This window comes from Macaca nemestrina, chromosome 18 (assembly GCF_043159975.1).
Source record: "Macaca nemestrina isolate mMacNem1 chromosome 18, mMacNem.hap1, whole genome shotgun sequence".
Lineage (NCBI taxonomy): Eukaryota > Metazoa > Chordata > Mammalia > Primates > Cercopithecidae > Macaca > Macaca nemestrina.
Genome location: NC_092142.1, coordinates 72,466,485 through 72,486,935, shown reverse-complemented (window position 1 = coordinate 72,486,935; position 20,451 = coordinate 72,466,485). Strand labels below are relative to the sequence as shown.

Below are 20,451 nucleotides of genomic sequence, written 5' to 3'. Positions count from 1 at the left end.
TGGGAGGATCACTTGAGCCCAGGAAGTCGAGGCTGCAGTGAGCCATCATGGCAATGAGAGTGAGACTGTCTCAAAAAAAAAAAGAAAAAGAAAAGAAAAATCAGTCTTGCTCTTTTTTTTTTTTTGAGACGGAGTCTCGCTCTGTTGCCCAGGCTGGAGTGCAGTGGCTGGAACTTGGCTCACTGCAAGCTCCGCCTCCCAGGTTTATGCTATTCTCCTGCCTCAGCCTCCCGAGTAGCTGGGACTACAGGCGCCCGCCACCTCACCCAGCTAGTTTTTTTGTATTTTTTAGTAGAGACGGGGTTTCACCGTGTTAGCCAGGATGGTCTTGATCTCCTGATCTGGTGATCCGTCCGTCTCAACCTCCCAAAGTGCTGGGATTACAGGCCTTGCTCACTTTTTATGTTTTTAGTACAGAATAGGGAGAAAGTTGCTCCTTAGTATCCCAAATAAGATCAGAGAATAGGCCAGGCGTGGTGGCTCACGCCTGTAATCCCAGCACTTTGGGAGGCCGAGTTGGGTGGATCATGAGGTCAGGAAATCGAGACCATCCCGGCTAACACGGTGAAACTCCGTCTCTACTAAAAATACAAAAAATTAGCCAGGCATAGTGGTGGGTGCCTGTAGTCCCAGCTACTTGGGAGGCTGAGGCAGGAGAATGGCGTGAACCTGGGAGGCAGAGCTTGCAGTGAGCTGAGATCGCGCCACTGCACTCCAGCCTGGGCGACAGAGCAAGATTCTGTCTCCAAAAAAAAAAAAAAAAAAAAAAAAATCAGAGAATGACTGGGTGTCACCAGGGTCTGAAGGAAGTCATAAAAGGGATTATGTAGTCTCCCCAACCACACCTCTCTGCATTGACATTCCCCCAGGAATGCACACTCCATATGTAGCTCTAGGCTGACACCAACACCCTTGGTGACTTCCCCACCACCCTCAGCTGCGACCAATGCCAGCTCCAGGGGCTGAGGGCCTCCTGGGCCCAGATTCGACTTTCGGGCAGAGAACTGAAGCAGCCACCATAAAACTAGAGTATTTGCTACACACTGGATTGGAAATTAAGGGTGACGGAAACCCATTGATTAAGACCTCTCTTGGTATCCTGAATTTTCTGTTCTGCTGTGAAAAAAAGTATGATCTGACTCAGAGAGAAAAGGCAGTTTCGAGCCTGGCAGACCCCTGAATGGGCAATTATTTCATCTTGTATGTGGATGAAGCTTGACTTTAAGCCCAGCCCTATATTCTCAGGCTCTGGGACCTAGGGGAAGGATTTAGCTTTTTAAGCCTCAGTTTCCCTAACTGTAGAATTGGGATAATAATACAAAGTTGGAAGAGTTGTTGTGAGGGCAAAAGGAGGCAATAAATATAAATCACTTAGCACAGTGCTTGTCACATGGGAAGGGCTAAAAAGTGCTCACCATTTCACCTTATCCTCAGAATCTGGTGCCCCCAAATCTCCCTTACCAGCAGAATATGCAGCTGGAGGCAGGCCTGTCTGGAGCTGGTGCTCACTTTAGCCTCTCCCCACCATGCTTTCTCTATTTTAGGCACATAGTGAGCGTTTAATGGAGGAATGCGGTTTGCTCACTCATGCGTACCCATTTATCACAAAGGTACCCGGAGGAGACACCCACTGGGACAAATGTATCACCACTGGCCTAGGGGAAACCCCCAGTTACTTCACATAACTTCCAGCAGGGCCAGATAATTTCCACTCACACATACAGGCTCCAGAGCCGAGGATGCTGAGAGCCCTTCTTCCAAGTTTATGTCAATCACGGTGGGCCAGGGGCCAATGGGAGCGTCTTACCTTATTGGAGATAGGCCTGACTACAATGTTGACATCACAGGCGATCTTTCCCACGTTGCTGATCTTGAAACGAGCCTTGGCTCGGCGGCCCACGAGGACATTGCAGAAGATGAACTTGTTCTCGTCCTCGACGAACAGCCCCCCGCTCTCTATGGTCTGCAGGATGTGGTGCAGGGTGGCGCTGGTACATATCTGGTGCTCTTCAAATATCAAGGCATTGTTTTCGGTCACAAAGGCTGGGGAGTGAAGGGGAGACTATGAGATGCAGCCTGATCGCTGGATTCCCTCTCTGTAATTCCTAATTTGGAGCTCTGGATTCTCACAAAGGAGAATCGTGGAGGACACATAGGGGAGGTCACGCAAGGGGGTGTGAGGGATGGGAAACATTCTGTCTGGTCTTCCTCTTTTGTACTGCCCTTGCTGGTTGCCATACTCCAGTGAGCGTTTTTCTCCCAATGGTAAGATCCAAGATCTGGGGTGGGCTGTGGAGGGAAGGAGGCCAACTGGCCCACTATGCTTCAAGGCTCCAGTGATCCTATCATCAAAGCACGAGGCATTCTCTTTGCACCTCATGTGCCCTCCTGCTGGGTTACAGATTTTGTATGCTCAGTACCTGAAAATTGTTCTCTGTGGACATGTTGCCCACCAGGAGTGGCCTGGCCATGAGCAGGACTCAATGCTCCTGGGTCCTGTGCTACAGCCCATCCCACCATGATTCTCAGATAACACTATTCATCTGGGAATCCAGGGCCAGCCTCCTGGGAGTGTGAAGCTGCACCTCCTCCCTTAGGTATATGCCCTGGAAAAATACAACTAAAGACACTAGAGGAAGTTCCAGGACCCCAAAGGAAGCAGCCCAGCCATGTCTGACAGACATCTTTGGAAAAACTTGCAAGAAAGAGGTAGAAGTGTTACAGATAAAGGCCTCTTATTTATATATTTATTTTTTGAGATGGACTCTTGCTCTGTTGTGGAGTACAGTGGCGTGATCTTGGCTCAATGCAAACTCCACCTCCTGAGTTTGAGTGCCTTCTGAGTAGCTGGGATTACAGGCATGTGCCACCACACCCGGCTAATTTTTTGTATTTTTAGTAGAGACGGGGATTTGCCATGTTGGCCAGGCTGGTCTCAAACTCCTGATGTTAGGTGATCCGCCCGCCTCGGCCTCCCACAGTGCTGGGATCACAAGCATGAGCCACTGCACCTGGTCTCAGACAAACATCTTTTAAGTGGTGTTGTCCAATGTGAGTGGTGAGTACCTGGTAGACAGGCTTCAGCCAGCAAAGTGTAAGGAATGCCGGCAGGCTGAACTGTAGGGTCTCGGCCGGAGATATCGATGGCTATAAACTCCTCACACTTTCCCACGGGGTCAGCCACACAGTCAACGTTGATGACCTGCTGTCCTCCGGAAGGGATGGAGCCAAACCCAGGGTACACGGTGAACATGCCATGGGCGAAGCGGGCCTGCATGACAAGGGTGGGAGGGATAGGAGACTTGGAGGCAGAGTGAGTGACAGCCAGACCATGGGGGCTGTGAGATGGTGTGGAGAGGGCGAGAGACACGTGGGGCTTCTTCTCACAGGCACTCTCTGGGCCCTCACTCCTCTCCTCCTGGAGGGACAGAGGGCCTGGGATGGGCAGGGGGTCTTCAATGACAGGCTGCTCTCTCAGAGCTTCCTTCTATGCAAATTCCTTCAGACTAATCGTGTTTCAACTAAGGGTTTAAAGGAACAGACAGACTCCACATCATATAGCACTTATTCAGCTGGGCATCTTGAATCAGATGGGTGCAGAATGGAGTAGTGGGTGAGGTTATGGGCTTCTGAGTGAGACACACCTGGGTTTGAATCCCAGCCCTGCTAAATATTGACTGTTTGACCTTAAACAAATGACTTCTCTGAGTCTCAGTTTATTTATCTATAAAATGGGGCTAAAGCCGCAACCCCAGAGATTGCTGGAGGTTTAAATGAAATAACAGGTGTGAAGCATGTAGCATAGCATCTGGTATAGAATTAGTGCTAAAAAACAAGCAAACAAACAAACAAAAACCCAAAAAACCCAGGATGTTGGTGCAATCCTTAGGTGTGCCTGCTCTTCTCTCTCCTGCTTGTAGTTTTCTGGATGACCGTAGAATGTGCTGACAATGCAGTGGCCTGAGATAAGGGGAGGGTCTGGAACAGCCCAGGCTCTGTTCTCATCCTTCCTAGAACAGAATGTCCTTCAGCTCAGAGATCCACATTTCCTCTGGAGCACAAAATCCAGGACAGAATGCTTTTGGTGTCCTTCAGCTGCAGTGTGAAGTGGGGCATGCATAGGCAGGACTTCATTTGGTCAAGGCAGCTTTCTTGAGCCTTGGGGGACCAGCTGTCCATGAATACGAAGTTTCTATTAGTTCTTGCTACCTATCTGTGAGTGATAACTTGCTTTGCATGACTTGTGTGAGTGTTCTGCCACACTGGACTCATACCCTGGCAACTGGATTTGTGCAAAACCTCTGGCAGCTGGGGTTTGTGAAGGACCTCCTGCCAGATCTAGGAACCACAGCAGAAATTAGTGCTGAGTCTAGTGGCACTCTTCACACAGGCATCTGTGTGGATGCAGCCCCTAGCATTGTGCAGTGTGACTGCAGAGACATATGTGGAAGCTGTTATTAACTAATTTGGTCACTATTTACTAAATACCTACTATATGCTAGGAGATGTCCTGGGCACCGGTGATTCCCAGATAAACCATCCTGACAGAGGAGAAGGTTGGAGAATAGTAGAAAATGGCATGATGTTGTCTCAAAGGAGCAAGGTCATAGTAGGGGCAAAGAACAGCTGAAATGAGTGGAACTGAGGTAGCAGAAAGTTAGGAGAAAGGGAAGCAGTCAGAGAAAGAGGTCTTGGAAATCAAGGATTCAGAAGCACCTCAGTTTCTTGTGATGCAAGATCCAGGCTGTGACCATTAAAATAAGTTGCCAATGTAGAGGAGAGGATAAGTTCATTGCAACTGAAAGGCAGAATGCTGGAGAGGCTGTCTCACTGAAGGCTGAGAAGGTATGGTAGTCAAAGAAGGAAAAAAAATTGTAGAAGAGATGAGAGTTACAGAAACATATGTAGAAAATTATGTATGTTAATGAAACAGAAGCCTTTGCTTGACAAGAGGAAACCACTTGAAAATACATAAAAACCAACATGTAGAAAACCCAGTTCACTTCAATCAATAATTATTGCTATTCACAGAGTGCAGAAAACTTGCTTCTCTCATTGCCTTCAATGCAGAGGTTGTGGCTGGAGCTGCAGCAGCCACCTTGGAACCATGAGGGAAAGGCCAAGAGAATCACAAGCAACAATAAACTGTGAAACCAACACCAGCAATTGCCTCCCCCATTTAAATATGCCATATTTGTTTAAACCACTAACGTTGGATTTTCTGCTATCTGCAACCAAACATGATTCTGATACACAAATCAAGCACCTCCTCCTCCGTGAAGCCTTCAATAACTGTTCACAGCTACCCAGAACAGCAAGACTTCATTCTTCCATTTTTCTAGAGTCTATCCATGTACAAGCACCTCAATTATAGTATTTACCATCTTGCTTAACAACTGCTCATTCACCTGCTTTTTATAAAGAATTCCTCTTGTCTGTCTTTGAGTTCACTGATTCTTTCCTCCACCCTGCTCTAAAATATTTCCTCTACATCCATTTAAAACCATATCAGACAGTATTATAGTTTTGCTTCCATTGACAAACATAATTTAGAAAACCCAGGAAGAGAAGTAAGGTCTACTGAATTTACCTACATTATTGCTTACTATGTTTTTTTCTTCCTTGTTGATGTTCCATGATTACATCTTCTGTTATTTACTTTCTGTTTTGAGAACTTCCTTTAGCCATTCTTTTAGGGTAAGTCTACTAGTGACAAATTCTTTTAGCCTTGTTTCATTTGAGAAAGTCGATTTTCCATTTATCCCTGAGAAATATTTTTGCTGGATATAAGATTCTGGGTTCACAGTTATTGATTCTCTACACTTGAAAATATTATGCCACTTTCTTTTGGGTCTCTATGGTTTTTGTAAGAAATCTGCTGTCATTCAAGGTTCATTTCTCTCCTGATGTGCTCAAGATTTTTTTTTCTTTTCTTTAATTTTCAGAAGTTTGACTATGATGTGTGTTGGTAAGGATTTCTTTTGGTTTCTCCTATTTGGGTTTGCTCAGATTCTTGAGTCTGTAGGTTTACATCTTTTTCCAAATTTGAAAAGTTTTCTGTCATTATTCCTTTGAGTACCTTTTCAGTTCCACCCTCTTTTGTAACTCTTTCTGGAACTCCAATGAAAACAGCATTAGATCTTTTGTTATGGTTCCACAGATCCCTGAGCATCTATTCATTTTTTATCATTAGACTTAAATAGACTTTCAAGAGACTCAAAACAGAGTCTACTTTCTCTCTTTTGTTTAGACTGGGCAGAATAATGGCCTCCCAAAGATGTCCACATCCTAATCTCTGGAACCAGCGAATATGTTATCTAACACAGCAAAAGGACTTGGTTGACATGATTACATTAAGAAGCTTGTGATGAGGAGATTATTCTGGATTATAATGGGCCCAGTGTAATCACAGGGGTCCTTAGAAATGGAAGAGAGTTAGAAGGAGATATGACTGTAGAGGAGGTTGGAGTAACGTGATGTGAGAAGGCTTCGATCCACTGTTGCTGGCTTTGAAGAAGATAGAAGGGGACTACAAGCCAAGGAATGTGGGCTGCCTCTAGAAGCTAAAAAAACAATGAAAAGGATTCTTTCCTGGTGTCTCCAGAAAAGAATACAGCCCTTCCAACACCTTGATTTTAGCACTTCTGACCTACAGAACAATAAGATAAAAAATGTGTAATACTTTAAGCTTCTAAATTTGAGGTAATTTGTTGTGAGAACAATAAGAAATGAACACAGGAATTCCTATTGTCTGTCTTCAAGTTCACTGATTCTTTTCCTCTGTTCCCTCTGTGTTGTTGAGCCCATCCATTGAGTTCTAAATTTGTTTATTTATCTTCAATTCCAGAATTTCCATTTGCTTCTTCTCTACATCTTCTTTCTTTGCTGAGACATACTATTTTAAAATTTTTCCAGGCATGCCTATAATTGCTCATTGAAACATTTTCAGATAATTCTAACACCGCTGTCATCTCAGTGTTGTCATCTAGCATTTATCTATTCTCCTTCAGTTTGAATTCTTCCTGGTTCTTGGTATGATGAGTGATTTTCACTTGAAACCTGGACATTTTGGGTGCTATGCTATGATACTTGCGATCTGATTTAAATCTGGTTGAGCTGGCTTTCTTTTGACACTATCTTGGCTGGGGAAGGTAGTGCACTGCCTTGCTACTGCCAGGTGGGGGCAGTAGTCCAGATTCCCCACTCAGACTCATCATTCCTGCTGGGCAGGAGTGGGTGTCCCAGCTATCCACTAGTCCTCAACTGATACCTTCCTGGTGGGGACGGGTGAGTGCCTGTTACTGTTCTGCTGATGCTATGGGAGATGGAGGGGTCCTCTGACACCATTCCAGCAGGGGACGGGGGAATGTCTCATTTCCACTAGGTTGGGGTGGACGTCATGGTTTCCCATGTGGTATCTCCACAAACAGCACTGGAGGTGGTGGGGGATGCTTGTTACCACCCATGGGAATGAAAGTCTTGGCTTCCTATTTGACCTTCTCTGATGCCACCCTTGCAAGGGGGTGGGGCACCTCATGACAGCTGGGAAAGGGTGGAGTCTAATATCTCTATTCGGCCTTTGCTAGCAGAGGTGGTGTGGGACCAGATATTTTTCTTTGGTGTTTGGCTGGAGTAGAACAGTTATTATCTAGAAGTTTTCTGTCTTACTGGGGGCAACCTGGGAAGGCAGAAAGAAAGTAGGAGTAGGCTTCTGTTGGGGCTTGCGTTTTGTCTGTGTCTGTGGATGTTTTAGGGTTGCTGGCTGCTTCAGCACCCAGTCTGGGAGATATGAGGCAAAAAGCAAACTTGGGAACTCACCACCTTGATCTTCCTTGGGTCCCAAGGACCCTGGGGCTGGTCTGGTTTCTTCTCTCTACCTTTCAGAGTCTGAAGTCTGTCTGTTTTATACACAACGCCCAGGGTTTTTAGTTGTACTTAGTTGGGAAGAATAGGGAAAAGTACATCTAGCTGATCTTACCAGAAACAGCAAGCCTCAAATCTCCTTTTGTTTAAGCCTGTTTGAATGGGCTTCTCTTTCTTATAAACAAATTATTCTTGATTAAAATACATTTCATGAAGAGTAGAAACAATTTTAAGGCAATGGCAAGCCAATGAAGGTTTTAAAGCAAAAGAGGATATCCAAATTAATGGCTCTAACATCTTAGTTTAAAATGCAAGTGATATTTCAGTATAATTATTTCATATTCCTGCCATGATGGATTCAAATCCTATTATCCTAGGGAGGTATTTGGTGTCAAGAGCTAATTGGGAGTTGGCTTTACTGGGTATCTGTATGAACAGGGAAAAAGACACGCACCTGGCCTGTGGTGGTGATTTCTTTCTGAATCGTGTCAGAGAACTTGGCTGCTCTGGAAGGGCCAGTTTTGTAGAAGCTCTCACTTTCTCGGGATCTTGCATGTCTGACGTGGCTGGCTCTGATTAAAGAAGCAAGAATATACCCTTAGGTTGTGGGGTGGGGGGTAACATTAGATACCACCTGTCTGTTTTCCTGCAAGGTCCCTTCTCCTAGGAATGGGGGAAGGGGCCTGTCTTTGCCCAAGAGGACATTGGAGTGGCATAATTAGCTAGTTAATCACTGACCAAACTCATTTAACAATTGTAAGGAAACTAGGCGGTAATTATACTTATTAAATATGATTTATAGGGACACTGAAAATTACTGCAAGAAGATAGTAATTTTTAAATGCCTACTTGAGTTCACTGGAAAGCAGTCTGTAGAAAATTACTTGTGGATGTCAAATGTTTTACTTAATCTCATTTAAAAAAGTGAAATGGCAAATAAATTAAGCTCTTCTGTATCTTCACATTTATAGTCGTGATTTTTTAAGGTGTAGTATAAGCAGTAGTTCAAATATAGGTCTTGGTAATTGTTCACTTGCCTTGAAACTACTTTATCCAATAATTAGTTTGCCTAGAGACCAGTTCACCTAAAATATTCAAACGTATCTGAAATGCATCTTAAACTTTTGAGAATTTTATATATTTAAGCATTCACTTGCTTAATGACCAGAACACCTGAAGTTCAACCCCCTTTCGTGTGTTTTGCATGAACTTGTGCATGCTAAAATAAAAAATAAATAAAAAACAAGGCAAAGCAAAACAGAATTAAGTTATAATCGTTATAGACATTAAATTGTTATAAAACAAATTGTAAAAAAATTCGGTTGAAAGTAAATGAGGAAGAAAGAGACTTTACACAATTTAACTCTGCACTTTAAAAAATGTTCAAACTTTGTCAAAACAGAAAAGAATAGCTACAGAAATATAAAACAACTACAAACAATGTAAAGCCATATATCCTATTTAAAAGAATTAACTGGAAAGTCAAAATTAAATCAGAAGTGTCTCAGGAATCAGTAAAAACCTCTCAATTTGCCCAAAAAGAGTATGTTAGCCCAATGGAAGCCAAAAGCACTCAAAAGACCAATTGTTTTGGGTGAATTGATTGACAGCCTCCTTTTGAAGAACATGGAGTTTTGCTGTTGGGACAACTATGAAGGTAGCTTTGTGATGGTGTCTGCATGGGCAGAAGGCAGTAATAGTAACAGGCAGTAACAACAATAGCCCCTGGTAGGCTGAAGGTATCACCGCACTTGCTCTCTTCCACGCTTCCAAGGCAGCCCCACCATGAAGCACTGCTATGATTTCTTTTGATTGAGCTTGCTGTGATAATAATTTCTTGGCGTTGTACAGAATGACACATAGGACAATGATCTAATAAGTCCTTTATCACACCAGAAGCACCAGGACAACAGAAAAAATTCCAGGCAGAAGACTGTTTGTTCAACTAAAATTTATGATATATTCTATAGGAAATCTATGAAACCTGGAGTCAAAAGATGTGGGCTCACACCAAGATCTACTGGTAATTCCGTGTATAATATCTTTTAAGAATTTTTTATTTTTTATTTTTTTGAGATGGGGTCTCACTCTGTCACCCAGGCTGGAGTGCAGTGGCATGATCTCGGCTCACTGCAACCTCTGCTTCCCAGGTTCAAGCGATTCTCCTGCCTCAGCCTCCAGAGTAGCTGGGATTACAGGCATGCGCCACCACACCTGGCTAATTTTTGTATTGTTAGTAGAGATGGGGTTTCACCACATTGGCCAGGCTGGTCTCGAACTCCTGACCTCAGATGATCTGCCCGCCTTGGCCTCCCAAAGTGCTGGGATTACAGGTGTGAGCCACCGCACCCAGCTTTTGTGCATAATCTAAATGAGCCATTTCTAAATCTTACAGACCTCACTCACAAAAGGGGATTGGATGAATTTAAGTAAGATATAGGAAAGCTCTTTATAAAATATAAAGCACAAATTAAAGAGGGAATGCAGTGAGTTAAGTAAATATTTGTCTTACGCTTTCTTTTGATGAATGGGGCTCTCCCCTGTCAGCTTATAAAGGGCAAACTTGAAGTCAGTAACACCTTGATTTTCTATGGTGAAGGTGGTGCTTTTACGAGCGCCACAGATCAAAGCTCCAAAGTTGATGACAGAGGAGGGGGTGATGTTGTATTTGGAATATACTGCATTCACGGAAAACTTAATTGGGATGCTGGCAATGATCTCACCTCCTTCTGAAATATTGGGCTCAATAATCTAGAAAGGGAAGAAGAATGAGCAAGTCAGCCACTGTTGTAGCTACAGAATTCTTATTATTATCTACCCCGTTCGCTATTTTCATCATTGACATGAAGCCATGTTATTTCACTGTCTTTGTATTATTGCATCAACAATGATATTAGCAAACACTAAAACGGAGCTTACTGTGTACCAGCCAAGGGTCAACATAGCCAAATTTTCCTCCTGTTTTCAACTCCCTGCTCATCCTTTGCACTTGATGATGGGACTCAGCTTCCCTGCCTTTGATGCTCCCTGAAGACTTGGGGGCACATTTCCTCTCTGGCTCTAATTCTGATGACTTTGCCTGCTAGTTAGAACAGAATCCCGGTGTATCCTATCCGGTTGCCACCCAACCCTCCCCTTTTCTTCCTGGAGCATGGATTAGGTCATGTATCCTTCTTTGCAACGGGAGTCCCATGATCCTGCCATTGAGGCAGCCCCTCCCTTTGGAGCTCTCTTACCTGACAGCGCAGAACAGGCTGGTGCTCGATCTTCACTTCCTTTTTTGCACGGAAGAAAACTTGGACATTTGTGGGTTTTTCTGTTGGGGTCAGTGAACCTTTTCTGGGTTGGACTGAGATCATGGAATTTATATTAGGTGTTGAAATCCCTATAGAGTCCACGGAAAAGCTGAAAGACAAGAATAAAAAGTCAGCCTAAGTCATTATGCCGGGAACTCAAGATCCAAGAGAGGAGACTCTACATGGTTGAGTGCCTGCTGTGTCTCCAACCCTGTTTAACCACCATGTCTGGCAGAGTCCACTGTGCTTTGTACGCTGTGATCGCCTCTCCTTAGCCAGGACTGACAAAGTCAGGAATTAATGCTCAAGGCAAAGACAGCCATACTGTATCCCATGGTCAAGAGAGGCCATTGCAGGAGATCTCTGTCCAACAGGGACACTGGATACCGAAAAAGGACCAACTAAATTAATTCTCTCTTTCTCTGTTTGTGTGTCTGGCTTTCAGTACATGCAGAGCAAACAGTGACACAGAAACCAGGGAACCTGGGGAGAGAGAGCAGGGAGTGGGCAGGGGCCCTGCAACAGAGGTACTAGGGAAGGAAGCCCATGGCCTACTGGAGGTGAGGCAAGAACCACAGGAAGAAGCTGGCTCATGAGACTGACAGAGGGACTGGCGTAGGCTCAAGGTGTATCCCACCTAGGCAGAGGTGGGATACTCGGAGTTGCTGTGGGGCTCTGAATGTCACCCCCATGCTCCAGGAGACCCTGGTTGCCCAATTACTTGCACCCCTGTGCTTCCTTACTTCCCTGCACATTCTTTAAACAAACCCTCTATCACCTGTTCCAACCTGAGAGTGACTCCATTCCATGCAACCTCAAAGAGCACAGCTAATGCCCCTGTCTTAATCTAAAAGAAAACTCACCAACAGGCAAGATTCCACTTAGCACTAATTCCAAAGTGACAGTGGAAAAGTCTATTTGTCAATTGTGAATTCTTGGGGAAGGAGAACCTTCCAAGGAATGAAAAGTGTGGGCACTGCCATGAAGGGCTGTGTGGCCCTGTCTGAGGGGTGTTTCCCTCCTCCTCCCCTGTGCCACCCTTTCCTTGCTGAGGAACCTCCCTGATTTCGTGTTTCTTCTTTTTTTCTTTTTCTTTTCTTTTCTTTCCTTTTTTTTTTTTTTTTTTTTTTTTTTTTTTTTTTTTTTTTTTTTGGAGACAGGGTCTTACTCTGTTGCTGAGGCTGGAGTGCAGTGGCATGATCATGGCTCACTGCAGACTTGACCTTTCTGGGCTCAAGTGATCCTCCCATCCCAGTCTCCCAAGTGGCTGGGACTACAAGTGATACGACCACCATGTCCAGCTAACTTTTTTTGTATTTTGTAGAGGCAGGGGGGGTCTCGCCATTTTGCTCAGGCTGGTCTCGAACTCCTGGGCCCAAGCAATCTGCCCACCTTGGCCTCCCACAGTGCTGGGATTACAGGCATGAGCCATGACACCCAGCCTCTTTGTTTCCTTTTTAATCTCAGGGGATGAGCACAAGCTGGAGCTCTACTCCACCAAGTCACTATTTGGATTGTATAATATCACGGTTCTCAGAATGTAATGAAAAAGGAAAGGCCTTTCTTCATATGAAATCTGCTGATTTTCTTTATCTCCTTGTAAAGCAGATAAGAGCTGGCAGAAGGCAGGACAGCTTGAGGCCAGGTCACCCATCTCCAGTCTCTCCCTCCACCCCGGGACCTCTTCTCACCCCTAGAATCTCCCCCTCCCAGCCTCTTCCCCAAGTCTCTTCCTCCACTCCCAGACACCCACAGTTCCACCTGGCCAGGTACATCCGGGCCACTTAAAGGCCCCTGTTAAGCTGCAGAGTTGAGAGCAATGTGAAAATCTCTGCTCCCTTAGCAGGTGGAATTCCATTCATTTGAAGCCAAGGGAGGCAAAAAAGCAGAGACGGTTCTTATGATTTCCTTGACTGACTGATAAGAAAAGTTTCCCAGACCACATTCCTCCCAACGGTGGACCTGATGGCCACAAACCCCATGGGATTCAGGTTACCTGAATGTGATCTCGTATTTCCCTACATTCCTCCCCACGGTGGACTTGATGGCCTGACACCCGATGGGATTCCAGTTACCTGAATGCGATCTCGTATTTCCCACGGTTCTTCAATTGCAGGGGCTGCTTCACCTCCTCTGTGACCCTGACAATCCCAAAATCCAGGCCCCCTTCAGCTCCTGCAGAGACCAGGGGCCAGGGCAGACAGGGGTGAGCGGGCATGAGAGTGGGAAGCAGGGGAAGTGCCTGTTGAAGTTCATGTGGAAAATGCATGGTGACAGTTTAAGAGAATTTGTTTTCCGAAAGTATTATGGTTAGAAAAGCCTCTTATAATTGATTCTGGGCAAACAAACAACAGATGCTGCTCTTGATGCACTCTACAGGGCTGGTCCCTCTGGATTCCATCCGTCCTAGGATTATTGTCTTTCACGTCTACCATCAGCTAAAACTTCCAGTATTTAAAAAAGTCTTGCATAAAGTTGGGATATTACACATACATTTATGTTGCTTTACTTAGCATTAACATCATAAGCATTTCCCCCAAATAATTAAAAACTCCTCATAGGTGTGGTCTTAGTGGCTGCATAATATCCCATGATATGGCAGTTCCGTAATTCATGATATTATTCCTATAATACTATTATTTCATTATTGATGGGCATTTAGGTTATTTCCAACTCTTCATTGTTATAAAAATGCTGCAATAAAAGATCTTTGTACATGAGACTCATGACATCTAAACTAATACGTGGCTCTAACATTCTGTGAGTTTTGATGAAGAGACCTCTTGGGGAAAGGAGGGAAATGGAGAGCTGTAGGCTAAAGGGAGAGCTGAAACTCGGGTGTTAGGGCAGTGTGGGGACAGATACCAGCCTCACCTCCACCCCCCAATCCCTGGAATCTGTGAATATGCTGTCTTACATGGCATAGGGGAATTCAAGAAGCAGGTGGAATCAATTCACTGACCTACAAATACAGAGATTAATTTGGAGTATCCTGGTCAGCTCAATATAATCACAAGGGGGCTTAAGAACAAAAGAAGAAGGCAGGGTGGGAGAACCAGAGAAAAGGCAACATGAGAAGGAGTTGGCCCAACCTTGCTGTCTTTGAAGGTGGAGGAAGGGGACCACGTGGGTGGCCTCTAGGAGTTGGAAATGGTATGGAAATGGATTCTCCCCCAGAGCTTCCAGAAGGGAAGGCAGCCCTGCTGACACTTTCATTTTAGCCCAGTGAGACCCATTTTGCACTTGTGACTTCCAGAACTGTAAGGTAATATGTTTGTGTTGTTTTAAGCCAGAAAGCTTATGGTGACATTTTATGGCAGTGATAGAAAACTAATACAGGAAAGAGGAGAGGTGTTTACTGTCAAATGACTGCTCTGAAAAGAGCTCTGCAAATTTTACATCCATGACCACCCGCTTTCTATCTCTGGTTGGAGAAATTACGATTTGTAGTCATGTTGCTAATATCACTCTGGGGCTCACATTATTATTTATTAAAATTGCCCCATTCCCAATCTGACAATTGCATAAAGTTGGGATATTACACATACATTTATGTTGTTTTACTGACAACACACTAGCCTTTCTCTACACAGAAATACACTATACAAAAGACCCAATTTCCAAACACCCTTTTCTTGAAGGGCCCAACAGACCTTTGGGGAAGGTGATGTCCAAGGCGATGTCATATGCCTCTGCAAAGACCATGATATTTTCAATCTGAACAACACCAAGAAGATTTTCTGCATCTAAAACCTGGCAGAGGAAGAGAAATTCTTCAGTAAAAGCAAGACCTGTAGGTGCTTGGAGTCTGAAACATGTAACATCCTAAAGGGGATATGGCAGGGAACGTTTTTGAAATGTAGTCCCCTGTAGGTATTTTATGTCTACCAAGCATTTGGCAGGATTTCTGCTCCTCTTAACACTCTCTGGGGAATGCTGGCATAAAGAATACAAGAATGGGGAAAAGGGACTGACTTTTCTTATTGTTGCTACATTACTGAAGTTTGGGCTTGGAGTAGACATTACAGGAAAGTGGTTTTCTTTTTTGAGACAGGCTCTCACTCTGTCACCCAGACTGGAGTACAGTGGCGCAATCTTGGCTCACGGCAGCCTTGACCTCCCAGGCTCAAGCCATCCCCCCATCTCAGCCTCCCAAGTAGCTGGGACTACAGGAGTGCACCATTATGCTCGGCTAATTTTTGTATTTTTTGGTAGAGATAGGGTTTCATCATGTTGCCCAGGCTGGTCTTGAACTCCTGGACTCAAACAATCCTCCTGTCTCAGCCTCCAAAAGTGTTGGGATTTGTGAGCCATCATGCCCGACTTTTTTTTTTTTTTTTTAACTTCTAAATCAAATGAACCTGGTGGGCATTGCCCTGACAGTTGAAACGGAAAACCTTTATGCTCCAAGTCATCCTTGCTCTACTCATTTTATAAATTTGAATCATTCTGTTCTTTGTTTGTGGCTCGACCTGTGGGGAAAGTGCTAGACTTTTCATAGAAAGCAAGTGTTTAATGTTTGGAAATATCAAATGTTTTATTTCTGTGAATATCGTGGGGATTGGGACCCCTCTGGTGTCATGCTTGTGGGGGGTCCCTCCCTCATTATTCTCTGGCACCTCTGAACTGCTGCAGCTGTCAGCCTGACCTGATTGTTGACTCCTTTTTCCTCTTCTTTATATATACATATATTTTATTTTGATAGCTTTTGGGGGTACAAATGGTTACACTGACAACCCATAGAATGGGAGAAAATATTTACAAACTATACATCTGACAAAGGACTAATATCCAGAATACACAAGGAACTCAATCAAATCAGCAAAAAATCCCCAAATAATCCTATCAAAAAGTGGGTAAATGACAGGAACCAACTGTTGCCTCTTGAGGCTAACTAGGAGGGGTAAAGGGTCCATCTGTCCAGGAAAAGAGCTGGTGGGCAGTGGGGAAAGCTCTCCTGGGTCTGCTCTGGGGAGTCCACCTCTGTCTCTGCTCCAGTTTAAAGCCCAAGCCCCCCACTCCCAATTGCATGTGCTTTGGGTGCCAGGAGAAAATTTGCAGCTGTCACCAAACTCAAGTTTTAATTCAGAATTTCTATCTTCTCTTTCATTAGATGCTTGCCAATGTTTCTCGGAGCAAACTGGACCGACTTGAGTTTCGCCTTCTTTCTCTGACTGCTTGCCCTCTGACAGATGACAAGATGGGCTGACAGGATTTATGCAGCGCCTCTCTCCTGAGGGATGGCAAGTGCCTGGAGCCTTCTATTTCTTGACTTCCCCAGGGTGGGTCGGAGGCAGTGGGGAGATTGAATTTTGAATTGAGGAAAATAGGAAGGACAATTGAAGGTTATACAGATGAAATAAAACAAATTCACCAAGTGCTTTCCAAAGGGACCAGAGATGAAGGCATTTCCTTCTGTGGATGTGGAAGTGAATATAAGTTCACTTTGGGGGGCTCAACGGAGGTCCATGCTGCTTTGTTCAGAGCCCTAATCAGGCTGCTGTTTGGCTGGGACACACAGAGATGGTCACAACAGTTGGGAAAATACAAAAACGTGGCCAGGTGCAGTGGCTCACGCCTGTAATCCCAGCACTTTGGGAGGACAAGGTGGGCAGATCGCTTGAGCTCAGGAGTTTGGTACCTGCCTGGGCAACATGGCAAGACCTCATCTCTACAAAAATTACAAAAATTAGCTGGGTGTGGTGGTGCACACCTGTGGTCCCAGCTACTCAGGAGGCTGAGGTGGGAGGATTGCTTGAGTCCAGGAGGTGGAAGTTGCAGTGAGCCGAGATTGCACCACTGCACTCCAGCCTAAGCAGCAGAGTGAGACCCTGTGTCAAGAAAAATAAAACAAAATAATAATAAAAACAAAAACCTTTCTGTACCAGTTGGTAAGCAACTGTCATGATGACCTTTCCAATATTCCCTTGCTGCCTGCCTCCTGTGCATCCCCACCACAGAAACCCCTGGACTCCCCATGATCCAGCAACTAAAAGACGAAGCTGGCACAGCTGGGGGACTTCAGGCCCTACACCAGCCAGGGGTCTGGGTACCTGGTTCAGAGGTCTGTGCCTGTGCAGAGACTGGTGCTAAAAGCATTGACCAGAACCTCTGGGCTTCTACACATTCATGGAGTGAATGCATCTATCGATATCTGTTTTCAGCCCTTTCAGTGAAGGGCTGCCATTGATAAGGGAAAAGAGAGTTTAGATCCACTGGGTGGCCCCAAAAGGTAGAAACATGATTCATGCATGTAATTGACAGGGAGAATTCTGAGCTCCACCCAAAGAAGAATTGACAGACCTGTTTAAAGGGAGAACAGGCTGCTTGAAGAGGTAGTGGTAAATTTTGTATTCCTGGAAGCATTCAAAGAGAAGCTGGGATGATCCCTTGAATGTCGAAGAATCAGTTTAAGTACTTTTTTTTTTTTTTTTGAGACAGAGTCTTGCTCTCTTGCCCAGGCTGAAGTGCAGTGGTGCGATCTTGGCTCACTGCAACCTCCACCTCCAAGGTTCAAGTGATTCTCCTGCCTCAGCCTCCCGAGTAGCTGGGGTTAAAGGTGTGTGCCACCACATCCAGCTAATTTTTGTATTTTTAGTAGAGATGCAGTTTCACCATGTTGGCCAGGCTGGTCTCATACTCCTGACCTCAAGTGATCCACCCACCTCGGCCTCCCAAGATGATGGGATTATAGGCCTGAGCCACTGTGCCCGGCCTAGTTCAAGTATTAAAACTCAATGGCATTCATTCATTCATTCATTCATTTGTTCATTCATCAGGTTCTACTGAGTGCCTACTTTATCCAATCCCATGCTAGACACTGGGAATACGATGGTATGGGGGATTGAACAGTGGTTCCTCCAAAAAGTATGTCTACTTCTTAACTCCTGGGAGCCTATGAATATGACCTTATTTGGAAGAAAGGGTATGTGCGGATTTAATTAAGTCAAAGATCTAGAGATGAGATCGTCTTAGATTATCTGAGTGTGCCATTGATATATATTCTTATAAGAGATGGAAGAGAAGGCACAGACAGAAGAGGTGTTGTAATAACAGAGGCAGAGACTGGAGTGATGCAGCCAGAAGCTGAGAACACTCACAGGAGACCCCAGAAGCCAAAGGGGAGAGAGAGGAAGCGTTCTTCCCTGGAGCCTTCAGAGAGAGCATGGCCCTGCCGGCACCTTGATTTTGGACAACGGTGAGAGGGGAATGTCTGTTTTTTCACATCACCCAGTGTATGGTAATTTGTTATAGTAGCCCTGGGGAACTAAGACAGATGTTAAGTCAGGTGAGATCCTGCCCTGATGCAGTTCATATAAGAAGTAAAGGAAGAAGCAGGATAATGTTAGGAAGAGGGGGTGCTCTGAAGGATGGAAGACGGGGTGGGTTATTGCACATAAGGGGGATTCTCTCAAAGGGATGGTGAGAGAAGCCCAGTTGAAACACCAATGTCGGGGGGCCCTAAAGCAGCAGCCTAAGGGCAGATTCCCAGCAGTTGCAGCAAGGTCAGGGGCTTGAGCCAAGAAAGAGCCAAGACAGTGCATGGGAGCCAATGAGTGAGGGTGAGGGTGGAGCAAGTTGTGATGTGGAGGCAGGCATTGCCTCAGAGGCAGGTGAGGACCCCGGGCTTTATTCCTACTGCAGTGGGAAGCCAGTAGAGTAGATTAGGAGGGGGCATAACCTGTCTGAATAACATTGTAAAGATCCCTCTGGACTCTGTGGGGAATGTCAACAGGGAAGTCAGTTAGGACACCTCTGAAGAAGTCCAGGTGAGAGAAGCTGCAGGCGGCCTGGACAAGGTGGTGGCAACAGCAGGGAGAAAGAAGTGGATGGGAAAGATACATTGGGAGGCACCATGCCTGTAATCCCAGCACTTTGAGAGGCTGAGGCGCGAGGATCACTTGAGGTCAGGAATTCGAGGCCAGCCTGGCCAACACGGTGAAACCCCATCTCTACTAAAAATACAAAAAGTTAGCTGGGTGTAGTGGCGTGTGCCTGTAGTCCCAGCTACGCAGGAGGCTGAGGCAGGAGAATTGCTTGAACCCTGGACGTGGAGGTTGCAGTGAGCCGAGATCGCGCCACTGCACTCCAGCCAGGATGACAGAGTGAGACTCCATCTCAAAAAAAAAAAAAAAAAAAAAAAAGGATACACTGGGAGGTAAAATTAGCAATCTTTGTTGGAGGCCTGCGTTGGAAGGGAGGCCATTAAGAAAAGGGGGAATTAAGGCTGATCCCTAGGTGTCTGCTGGGGGCAACAGGGTGGAGGGTGACATTTACCCAGATAGGAATCCGATAGGTGACTGGGTTTAGGTGTGTGAAATCAGGACTCTGATGCTTACCTAGGTACAGAAACTCCATTTGCTCATTTGTTCATTCATTCTTTCATTCATTTATTTGTTCCTTCCTTCCACATTGATTGCTCTGTTCCTGGCACTGGGAAATCAGCCATAAGCAATATTGCCTCTATGGAGCCTGCAGTTGTGTGCACAGCAAGATATTGTGGACTGGGGATATTGAAAGGGGATCAGATGGGAGCATGTAACAGGGAGACCTCTGTGTGTGTGTGTGTGTGTGTGTGTGTGTGTGTGCGCGCATACGTGCTTTGATAACCAAGTCTGTGGAGGTGTGAAGCCTCACCTCCAACCGAATAGCCTTCTTGATGTTGACAGGCTTGGTGGGTTGAAAGTACAGGTGCAGGCCATACTCAGCCTCGGGGGGGATGGTCCCCTGCATCATGGATGCGGTGAAATCATCACCCAAGTGCTCGAGGCTGGTGATCCGCCAGGCCACAGGCAGGAGCGTGACATTGCGGAGAAGAACTACCCTGGATTCCAGTCTGCTGAGACAAAAGGAAGTTGAAATTCCATTTCAAATTTTGTAGTTGCACATTTTTTTTCTTTTTAACTTTTATTTTAGGTTCAGGGGTTCATGTGCAGGTTTGTTGTATAGGTAAATTTGTGTCACAGGGGTTTGCTGTACAGATTATTTCATCACGCAGGTACTAAGCCTAGTACCTGACAGTTATTTTTTCTCCTCTTCTCCCTCCTCCCACCCTTCACCCTCAAGTGTCTGTTGTTCCCCTCTTTGTGCCCACTGGTTCTCATCACTTAGCTCCCACTTGTAAGTGAGAACATGCGGTATTTGGTTTTCGGTTCCGCATTAGTTTGCTAAGGATAATGGCCATATCCTTAGCATGTAATTTTTTTTCTTTTTCTTTTCTTTTTCTTTTGGAGACAGAGTCTTGCTCTGTTGCCCAGGCTGGAGTGCAGTGGTGCAATCTCGGCTCACTGCA

The 20,451-nt window shown here is 45.2% G+C and overlaps 1 protein-coding gene across 12 annotated transcripts in view; it reads right to left on the bottom strand.

The window, feature by feature from the left end:
* The window catches only part of LOC105491299 (HYDIN axonemal central pair apparatus protein), a 468,775-nt gene that overhangs the window by 72,540 nt on the left and 375,784 nt on the right, over positions 1–20,451 (bottom strand). For 10 of the 12 annotated variants that reach the window (XM_024795897.2, XM_024795901.2, XM_011757552.2 and 7 more), the window contains 8 exons: positions 19,797–19,998; positions 14,813–14,912; positions 13,235–13,334; positions 11,100–11,268; positions 10,376–10,614; positions 8,318–8,435; positions 3,067–3,271; positions 1,808–2,043 (listed from right to left, as the gene is read on the bottom strand). In XM_024795897.2, coding sequence (XP_024651665.2) covers positions 1,808–2,043; positions 3,067–3,271; positions 8,318–8,435; positions 10,376–10,614; positions 11,100–11,268; positions 13,235–13,334; positions 14,813–14,912; positions 19,797–19,998 — 1,369 coding nt within the window. Of the gene's footprint in view, positions 1–1,807; positions 2,044–3,066; positions 3,272–8,317; positions 8,436–10,375; positions 10,615–11,099; positions 11,269–13,230; positions 13,335–14,812; positions 14,913–19,796; positions 19,999–20,451 lie in introns of those variants that run through there. The other 2 variants (XM_011757555.2, XM_011757559.2) reach the window with 2 other exon arrangements.